This window comes from Theropithecus gelada, chromosome 10, assembly GCF_003255815.1.
Source record: "Theropithecus gelada isolate Dixy chromosome 10, Tgel_1.0, whole genome shotgun sequence".
Taxonomy (NCBI): Eukaryota; Metazoa; Chordata; class Mammalia; order Primates; family Cercopithecidae; genus Theropithecus; species Theropithecus gelada.
This window is the reverse complement of record NC_037678.1, coordinates 7,544,614-7,555,152: the sequence shown is the minus strand read 5'-3', so window position 1 is coordinate 7,555,152 and position 10,539 is coordinate 7,544,614. Positions and strand designations below refer to the sequence as shown.

The 10,539-nt window shown below is 52.1% G+C and overlaps 1 protein-coding gene across 1 annotated transcript in view; it reads right to left on the bottom strand.

The window, feature by feature from the left end:
• Window positions 1–1,693: 1,693 nt before the first annotated feature.
• The window catches only part of TTLL1 (tubulin tyrosine ligase like 1), a 43,339-nt gene continuing 34,493 nt past the window's right edge, over window positions 1,694–10,539 (bottom strand). The window contains exons 10-11 of the mRNA XM_025399208.1: window positions 9,089–9,252; window positions 1,694–1,959 (exon numbers count right to left, since the gene is read on the bottom strand). Of these exons, the coding sequence (XP_025254993.1) occupies window positions 1,830–1,959; window positions 9,089–9,252 (294 nt within the window). The 3' untranslated portion in view covers window positions 1,694–1,829. The remainder of the gene's footprint in view (window positions 1,960–9,088; window positions 9,253–10,539) is intronic.

Genomic DNA, 10,539 nt, shown 5'->3' with positions numbered 1-10,539 from the left:
CATTGCACTCCAGCCTGGGTGTCAAGAGTGAAACTCCACCTCAAAAAAAAAAAAAAAAAAAATGAAAGAAAGAAAGAAAGAAAGAAAGAAACAGCACTGTAACTCGTGAGTTATTACTCAGATGCATCTGTCCGTCTACCCGCCGACTCAGGTCCTCTCCGTACACTCCTGTAAGTCACTGGGCTACCAGAAGACTGCATGGGAACGCCATGCTCGTGCAGCCTGTTAAGCAGCCATCACTCCTCTTACAGCTCCTGGCTGCCCACGTGCTTGCCTGCAGCAAACCCAGCCGCTGATGTCATAAAAGGGACAGCCGGACCTGGCTGCACTCATCTGCTTCAATTTACTACAGACTCATCCACGAACCTTAAGTGGCAGAAACAGGTCTTTCTGAAGCCAGGCGTGGTGGCTCACACCTGTAATCCCAACACTTTGGGAGGCTTAGGCAGGAGGATCGCTTGAGCCCAGGAGTTCGAAACCAGCCTGGCCAACATGGTGAAACTCTGTCTCTGCAAAAAAATGTTACAAATTAGCTGGGGGTGGTGGTGTGTGCCTGTGGTCCCAGCTACTCGGGAGGCTGAGGTGGGCGGATCACTTGAGCCCAGGAAGTTGAGGCTGCAGTGAGCCATGATTGCACCATGGCACTCCAGCCTGGGTGACAGGGCGAGATCCTGCCTGAAAAGAAAAAAGAAAAGAACACAGGTCTTCCTGGGATCACCTAGACAAAGGCCTTTGTAAAGATAAATCACTGAGGAATATTTCTAGTTGCCTGTTTTCTTCAAAATCACAGTCAAGTAACCCAGGTGCGGTGGCTCACATCTGTAATTCCAGCACTTTGGGAGGCTGAGGTGTGCAGATCACCTGAGGTCAGGAGTTTGAGACCAGCCTGCCCAACATGGTGAAAGCCCGTCTCTACTAAAAATACAAAAATTAGCCAGGCGTGGTGGCGAGTGCCTGTAATCCCAGCTACGTGGGAGCCTGAGGTGGGAGAATTAGTACCCAGGAGGCAGAGGTTGCAGTGAGCCGAGATTGTGCCAGTGCACTCCAGCCTGGGCGACAGAGCAAAACTGTCTCAGGAAAAAAAAAAATCGCAGTCAAGGAAAAAGAAATGGAACTAAAAGTTAAATACATTCCTCTCTCATGGCACGACTAGTCTATAAGATTTGTTTTGTTTTTAATTTAGTGTAAAGTTTTTTTAATGTTAAAACCCTGTGACACATCAAATTACATGCTGAAGCTGTTACTTTCTGCCAAAAAAGTGAGTTTTTAATACGAAAATTCTGCTTAGGTTAAAAATTAAAGGCCGGGCGCGGTGGCTCAAGCCTGTAATCCCAGCACTTTGGGAGGCCGAGATGGGCGGATCACGAGGTCAGGAGATCGAGACCATCCTGGCTAACATGGTGAAACCCCGTCTCTACTAAAAAAAATACAAAAAACTAGCCGGGCGAGGTGGCGGGTGCCTGTAGTCCTAGCTACTCGGGAGGCTGAGGCAGGAGAATGGCATAAACCCGGGAGGCGGAGCTTGCAGTGAGCTGAGATCTGGCCACTGCACTCCAGCCTGGGCGACAGAGTGAGACTCCATCTCCAAAAAAAAAAAAAAAAAAAAAAAAAAAAAAAAATTAAAAAACAAAAAATGCGAGTTTTATACAGCCACATGAATTAGTACCTTTTGCAATAGTCAAACAGACTACAGAACCTTCCAAAGAAGTGCCTTCATTTATTTACAGGGCTTAGGAAAGGAAAAAAGCTCTAGAAAAGGGAAATTTCAAAATAGGGCTTCAGCAGGGGCCCGGGTAGAGTGAGTAGTTTTGATAAGGTCCGGGTGGGAGTCACTTCCAGGTGGTAAGGACGGCTCTCCCCGAATCTCTGGATCGGCCTGCTCTGGGCCCCAGAGACTGGCCCTGACGACTTCTCAGCTCCCGGTCGGCCCCATCACCCTGGGCCAGTTCTTCATCGTACCTGGAGACAGAAAGAGCCAGGATCATGGCAGGCTCTCTTTCAAAGGCAACAGACCAGGCTGCTGTGTGCCAAATGCAACATCACCCAGAGAAGCGACCTGAGGGGGCCCCCTGGCTCCTGCCAGCTCCCGCCCACCTCCCACCTGGCTCCAGCCCACCTGGTGGCTTTTGCAGCCCAGCAAACGCTCCCCAAGGCCACCGTGCCTATGTGTATAACCTTGTTAAGTTGTTATTATGGACAGTGCTCTCTCCACGGAAGCTAACATTTTATACAGGTCACCAGGTCAAATTTGGCAAGGACTCCAAAGACAACATGAATGAGGTGACACGGAACCAGCCCAGGGTACAGAGGTGAGACTGCCTGGCTGGAAATGCTTCACACAAGGCACCTGTAGGCTGGGGAGACTAACTCCATTTCAGATGGGAGCAGCACATGAGCACCGGCCAGGGGAGGCCAGGGCAGAGAGGCCCACAGTGCACACTCAGCTAGAGACTCTGCCAGTGTGACCCACGCCACCCCTCCCCATTTTCTTTTTTTTTTTTTTTTTTGAGATGGAGTTTCGCTCTATCGCCCAGGCTTGTATACAGTGGCACCATCTCGGCTCACTACAACGTCTGCCTCCTGGGTTCAAACGATTCTCCTGCCTCAGCCTCCCGAGTAGCTGGGATTACAGGCATGTGCCACCACATCCAGCTAATTTTGTATATTTAGTAGAGACGGGGTTTCCCCATGTTGGCCAAGCTGGTCTCGAACTCCTGACCTCAGGTGATCCGCCCGCCTCAGCCTCCCAGAGGGCTGGGATGACAGGTGTGAGCCACTGTGCCTGGCCCCCATTTTCTTTAACTGCCTGTTTCCCAATTAAAGTTCATGCATCCTCAGGCTGCATGCGCTAAGAAGGCAACAGTGCAGGAAACAGCCTGAACTTGTGTGTATAGAAGAGGTGGACAGCAGCTGCAGCTCCCCAGACGGGGCGGTCACAGCAATGGGCAAGTCCTGGGTCTTTCCCACAGTGGCGGGGCCCTTCTCTCCCGGGTTCCTGGAGCACGGTCATTGCTGCCGGCACCTATTGCAGGCTGCAGCAGGGAACAGGCTCCGGGGAACGGGGCCGCCCCTCCACGGTGACTCACATTACCCTCCCAACTCGGGCGGCAGCACCAGGACTTGCTTCCTATGGGGGGAAACTGGGGTTCTAGAGGTTTGCTCAGGGCCTAGGGTCCCACAGCCGGTCTGTGGCAGAGGTAGGATTAACCTCCAGAACTTCTTTTATATATATATATATATATTTTTTTTTTTTTTTTTTTTTTGAGACAGAGTTTTGCTCTTGTTGCCCAGGCTGGAGCACAATGGCATAATCTCGGCTCACGGCAACCTCCGCCTCCTGGGTTCAAGCGATTCTCCTGCCTCAGCCTCCTGAGTAGCTGGGATTACAAGCATGCACCACCACGCCCGGCTAATTTTGTATTTTTAGTAGAGATGGGGTTTCTCCATGTTGGTCAGGCTGGTCTCGAACTCCCAACCTCAGGTGATCCGCCTGCCTCGGCCTCCCAAAGACCTCTAGTGCTTCTGATTCCTAATTTGGAGCTTTTTGTCCCACAGAGCTGAGGAGTGTGGAAAGCATCTCTGCCCCGGTAAAAGCACATCCGTCGGTGTGCTGTGCCGGCCATCCTGACCAGGACCTTCGGTTGTATGTAGGTATTTATGTCAAAAACAAAAGGTACCCAGATCCTGAGTGCTAATCTTGTGGACTTCTGGAAAAAGGTAGATTTCTATGATAAGCTTATTATCAAAACCAGAGTCTGCAGGTTGAATGTAGTATTGGTTAGAAACTTCTGAGGTTGAGGCCGGGCACTGTGGCTCACGCCTGTAATCCCAGCACTTTGGGAGGCTGAGGCGGGTGGATCACGAGGTCAGGAGATCGAGACCATCCTGGCCAACATGGTGAAACCCCATCTCTACTAAAAATACAAAAATTAGCTGGGCGTGGTGGCGCATGCCCGTAATCCCAGCTACTTGGCAGGCTGAGGCAAGAGAATCGCTTGAACCAGGGAGGCGGAGGTTACAGTGAGCCGAGGTCACGCCACTGCACCCCAGCCTGGCAACAGAGCGAGACTCCATCTCAAAAAAAAAAAGAAAAAACCCAGAAACTTCTGAGGTTAAAGAATGCATTTTCTACATTGTGCTTCTGGTGGCAAACTGGGACTGAAAGAGCAGGAGGGAAGAAAGCATTTTCTGACTACTTTTTTTTAAATGGTCATGCAGACTGGAGTGTAGTGGTGCAATCTCGGCTCACTACAACCTCTGCCTCCTGGGTTCAAGAGATTCTCATGCCTTGGCCTCCCAAGTAGCTGGGATTACAGGCACATGCCACCATGCCCAGCTAATTTTTTGCATTTTTGGTAGAGATGGGGTTTCATCATGTTGCCAGGCTGGTCTCGAACCCCTGAGCTCAAGCAATCTGCCTGCCTCGGTCTCCCAAAGCGCTGGGATTACAGGCATGACCCAGCGCGCCTGGCCGCATTTTCTGACTTCTGTCTGTGCAGCAGACACCACAAGCATCCAGGCTCTGCACCAGGGTGGGGCTGTCAGGACAGTGACATGGGTTTGCTTCCTCTCTGGCTCTCGAAGGAGAGACAGCCACAGTCCCTATGACACAAGGAAGCCAGACAGGACACCCCCGGAACTCTGGAATCTGCCTGGGTGGGGGGTCCTCCAGGATGCCTCCCTGGTCCGTCTCCACAGGATCAGATACCCCGACCCACTGGGGACTCCACATTCATAAATGTCGTCACTCCACTGCCCCTCCGTGTTTGCCTCAGTGGCCAGGGGGCTGCAGTGACCGCCCGTCTGGTTTGTGGCTGCCCCCGGCAGCTTGCTCAGGGTCTGGTGGATAGGAATGTACTGAATGAATGGAGAAAAAGACCACATATGGTGACCAGTTTCACGGAGCACTTGTGCTGATCTGTGCAGCTCAAAAAACAAAACAAACAGAAAGGAGCATTTGGCAAGCAGCTGGCACCGGGATGTGCTGTTCCCAGGGGTGGTCTGGCCACCTACTGAGCCAACGCAGAGGAGAATCAGAGCCAAGATAGTCCTTCGAAGCTCCTGTTCTAGCAGGCTTTTCTTCCGGGTTTTCACAGAAAGAATCTAGTCACTATTAGGGTTTTTTAAAGGCTGTAAAAGTACAGCCAGCAACTTCAGAACAGGGTCCACCTCCAGGTGGCAGATGCAAAGTGCCAGGCCTTGTGGGGCCACAGCCAATGGCGTGGCCTGGGGCACGTCAGCTGCCTCCTGCCCACCTTGGCCTCCCAAAGTGCTGGGAGTGACCTCATGCAGCCAGTGTCCTCCACTAGATGCTGCTGGGCTCTGAGGGGTTGCTGTGGGCACACAGAGTACCTGGCATGGACGGGCGGCACCACTCAGATGATGTGGCCCTCGCAGTCAGCACCAACTGCTACTGCTGCAGGTGGCTGCACCGGAAAATGGAGCTGAGGTTCTCTGATCATCTGAATGCCTAGGGGAAGCGAGCCCTGACTGGGACTGGAAGCGTTTAGAAGCCATCAGCTCTACACTAAAGCCTTCCATTACCCCTCAGGAGCCGGGGGAGGACGGCTGGATCAGGGAGGGGGGTCACCTTATTGTCTCTTCAACTAAAAGCAGTGAGGCGCTGGCCTCTGCTTCTTCTTTTCTGTTTTTTTTTTTTTTCTTTCTTTCTTTCTTTTTTTTTTTTCAGGCAGAGTTTTGCTCTGTTGCCCAGGCTGGAGTGCAGTGGCACGATCTTGGCTCACTGCAACCTCCACCTCCCAGTTCAAGCCATTCTCCTGCCCTCAGCCTCCCAAGTAGCTGGGATTACAGGTGCCCGCCACCACCGCTGGCTAATTTTTGTATTTTCAGTAGAGACAGGGTTTCACCATGTTGGCTAGGCTGGTCTTGAACTCATGACCTCAGGTGATCCACCTGCCTTAGCCTCCCAAAGTGCTGGGATTACAGGTGTGAGCCACCATGCCTGGCCTGGCCTCTGCTTCTTAGCCTGGAGATGGCAAGTCTGGTCCTCTCCCTCAAGAAGGCCACGGGCTGGACAGGTCTCAGGCTCCACACACTCCCAACAAGCCAGCCTCCCCACCACCCTCGCTCACTGGACTGAAGAGAACCCCCCAAGGTCCTCATGCTACTGACAAGTCTCCCCGCAACGGTCCCCACCCCTGTGCACCCTCACAGACCCCCTTGGTCCTCCAGCACAGGGACCATCAGGACCCAGCCCCCAAGGCCACCATTGCAGTTGCCGTCCCCAACCCTGATGTTACCCTTCACCTCCCAGGCTGCCAATCCCAGTCTGACCCCATCCCCAGAATTGCCCTCTGTGGGCTCCAGAACTCTCTGCCCATCGTCGCACCTGCCATTGCCCTCCGCTTGTCCTTCAATCTCCGCTTCCCTTTCCTGTTCTAACGGGCTCCTGAGTCTCCTGGGAGACGCTGCTTCCCCCGCAGCTCCTGGTATGGAGGCTGCTTTCTCTTCCACCCACCATCCTCCCGGTTGGAGCGGCCTCCTCTCTAAAACCCCCAGCTTTTTCCAGGCCTGGTCACCACAGTTACCTCCCTCCTCGCACAGTCACCTCCAGTCCTCCAGGTCACCACCCCAGATCCCTTGGAGAGCCAGGCTCCTAGTTCATGGTGGCAGATGGCAGCAATGACCAAACAGATGAAAGCCCCAACTCCCTGACCTCTGGTGCCCCTATCCTCTACTCCATCTCAGTCCCATCCCCAGGGAGTCCCCAAACCTCATCACCCCTCATATTATCTCCAAGGCTCACTCCCTGACCACTGCCCCTTCTCCTCCTAGCCCACTTCCCTAGTGCCTGACTCCAACAACCCTCCTCCCTGCCGGACTGCCACCCACCCCCACCTTCTCCCTGTCCCCGCTGCCCTCTCTCTTGCCATCACAAGCTCCCAACCCTGGTCCCTTCCAACCCTCTGCCTTCCCTGTACCTAGCCTGGGCAGCTGACCATGGAGCGAGAGAACAGCTAACCACACACATTGACTGCTTGCCCCTGAAGTTCACAGCCACCACCCTGTAGAGGCCCCGAGGTTGCCGGCAAGCCCAGCGTACTTCCATCTAAACTCCCCTTCCACCTGCTCCTCCTGTCCCAGACAATGAGCTGGGACATGCACAGCCACACCACACATCACCCACAGCAGAGGCAGGAGCCAGCTGAGCGTGGGCTCCAGAGTCCTGGGCCCGTGTTCAAATCCTCCCACCAGCAGCGCCTACCAGCTGCAAGCCTGAAGTCTCTTATGTGTGTGTGTAAATTTCACTAAATTTTTCTTTTGTTTTTTAAAAATTTAAATGAAACGCACATTTTTGCTTTGACAGAAGCATGTAACTGTGATCCTAACACACCTACTCCTCCGCCTTTTACTGCCGTCTGTTTCCCTCTTTTCTGGCTCCCTCCACACCCACTCGACCGCAGTATCGATGCCAACAACACGATGTGTGTCCTTCCACGTTTCCCTGCTCATGCATTCGCATGTAAGCTACTGCACACATCACTGTATGTACACACAGGGGACTCTGAGGCCAATGTTTTACAAGGAATAAACTATACACCCTTTTCTGCAGTGTGTTTTTCCCAGGCAACCTCCCAAGCCCCACAGTGTAGCTCTGGGTCAATCTTTTTTTGTTTTTTGTTTTTGTTTTTGAGACAGTCTCACTCTGTTGCTCAGGCTGGAGTGCAGGGGTGCAATTTGGGTTCACTGCAACCTCCGCCTCCCGGGTTCAAGTGATTCTGCTGCCTCAGCCTCCTGAGTAGCTCAGATTACAGGTGCGCACCACCATGCGCAGCTAATTTTTGTATTTTTAGTAGAAACAGGGTTTCACCATGTTGATCAGGCTGGTCTTGAACTCCTGACCTCATGATCTGCCCGCCTCAGCCTCCCAAAGTGCTGGGTGTGAGCCACCGCAGCCAGCCAGTTCAATCTTTTTAAAGCCCACCTCACAGACCACAGAATGAATGAACCATACTGTGTTCAGCCACCACACTCCTGATGGGCTCTCACTTTGTTCCCACTTTCGTCACTACAAGTATGCCGTGGAACCGGTCTAAGCCTTTGTTTCCACACCCGTGAAATGGAGCTAATAGTCTTACCTACTTCAAAATATTACTGGGGAAAGGAATTGATACTGTGTGTAAAGCATTCTGCACAGTTTCTGACACGTGACCAGCCCTCGAAAGTTAGCTATTTCCTTCCCACTCTGTAAGATAGATCTTATTATATCCCTATTTTTTTTGTAGAGATGGGGTTTCGCCATGTTGGCCAGCCTGGTCTTGAACTCCCGACCTCAGGTGATTTGCCTGCCTCAGCCTCCCAAAATGCTGGGATTACAGGCGTGAGCCACTGCACCCGGCTTATTATACCCATTTAAAGGTGGACAAACTGAGGCTCAAACAGTTGCACTGAGTTCCTCCCTGTCACCCAGCTCTATGCGGCAAAGCCAGGGAATGACCCCCAGTGACCTGTGAGAAACAGGCACTCCATCCAGCCAGCTCCAGCTATCCTGGCAACCAACGGGGGCCTGGCACGTGATCAGTGCACCACATGTATGTCATAAGCAGGAGAATCCACAATGATCAAGTTTAGCACCCAAACTGCTTTTCTGGGCTGTGTGCAGTGGCTCATGCTTGTAATCTCAGCACTTTGGGAGGCCGAGGTGGGAGGATCACTTGAGGTCAGGAGTTCAAGACCAGCCTGGCCAACATGGTGAACCCTGTCTCTACTAAAACTACAAAAATTAGCCAGGAGTGGTAACACATGCCTATAATCCCAGCTACTTGGGAGGCTGAGGCAGGAGAACTGCTTGAACCTAGGAGGCGGAGGTTGCAGTGAGCCGAGATCGTGCCACTGCAATCCAGCCTTGGCAACAGAGTGAGAATCCCTCTCAAAATAATAATAATAGTAAAATAAATAAACAAACTGCTTTTCTGCTACAACACAATCTATCCCATAATGTCATTAGTAAATGAAACGTTCTGCCCAAATAAGGGGAATCCACACATGCCCAGAAATCCGAGCTGGGCTATGGCACATGCCATTAGGAAACACAGAAGAACAAGCGCGCAGTCACACGCAGACTTACAGAATCTCGTAATTGCCGAGGACTTCCTTTGGGGGCGACTTGTTCCATTTGCAGTCTGGGATTTCACCGTTCGGGACGGCGATGTTGAGGGTGTCATTAATCAGGTTATACTTGAGGATGCGATCGTTGGCAGTGCTGGACGTGAGAGACGGGGACGCGTTCACCTGTGAGACGAAAGACCCACGTTCCTCAGCTGTGTCTCCTGCTCTTTTGGAATGAAAACGTGCACTGCAGAAGGAGATGCTGGCTGCTGCACACTTTAGTCAAGTTTTTTTTTTTTTCTTTTTTTTGAGATGGAGTTTCGCTCTTGTTGCCCAGGCTGGAGTGTAGTGGCATAATCTCAGTTCACTGCAACCTCTGCCTCCCGGGCTCAAGCGATTCTCCTGTCTCAGACTCCCGAGTAGCTGGGATTAGAGGCACACACCACCACGCCCAGCTATTTTTTGTATTTTATTAGAGATGGTGTTTCACCATGTTGATCAGGCTGGTCTCGAACTCCTGACCTCAGGTGATCCTCCCACCTCAGCCTCCCAAAGTGCTGCGATTTCAGGCGTGAGCCACTGTACCTGGCAAGTTATTTAACATTGCTACTATCTAATATCGTCAGAGCACCTTGCTAGGAAGCACTTTGTGATCCACTTTTATTAGCTGGTCAGTGAAATATAAGTAATACTTAAAGGTGGGATTAGAATTAGGATCTACAAATCAGCAATCACACAAACATTTTGGGCCAGTGTACATCAGAAACATTATCAGTGCCTACCTGTGTGACTGCTTCTGTCCTAAGTACCAAGAGCCCCCCAGCGGTTTGTTAGTATCAGCGAACCAAATGACCCTGCCCAAGCGGCAGTGTGGGTTTAAGTAAAAAGCGATGGGCCCCCTTTTCGCGAAGAGAGTAATATCTCATCAGTAAAGCAGCATTCCGAGTCAAATGATGAATCCTTTCAACACATGGCAAGGTGGCCCCGTAAGGCCTCTGAGAAGCTAAGTAATGTCACAAAATCCACACATTAAAATGGAGACATTCACTTTGTTCTGTGGAGAGTCCCATAGGCCCTCAGTCACTACTTTTTTTTTTTTTTTTTGAGATGGAGTCTTGCTCTGTCACCCAGGCTGGAGTGCAGTGGCACGATCTCAGCTCACAGCGACCTCTACCTCCCAGGTTCAAGCAATTCTCCTGCCTCGGCCGGGCGCGGTGGCTCAAGCCTGTAATCCCAGCACTTTGGGAGGCCGAGACGGGCGGATCACGAGGTCAGGAGATCGAGACCATCCTGGCGAACACGGTGAAACCCCGTCTCTACTAAAAAATACAAAAAACTAGCCGGGTGAGGCGGCGGGCGCCTGTAGTCCCAGCTACTCGGGAGGCTGAGGCAGGAGAATGGCGTAAACCCGGGGGGCGGAGCTTGCAGTGAGCTGAGATCCGGCCACTGCACTCCAGCCCGGGCGACAGA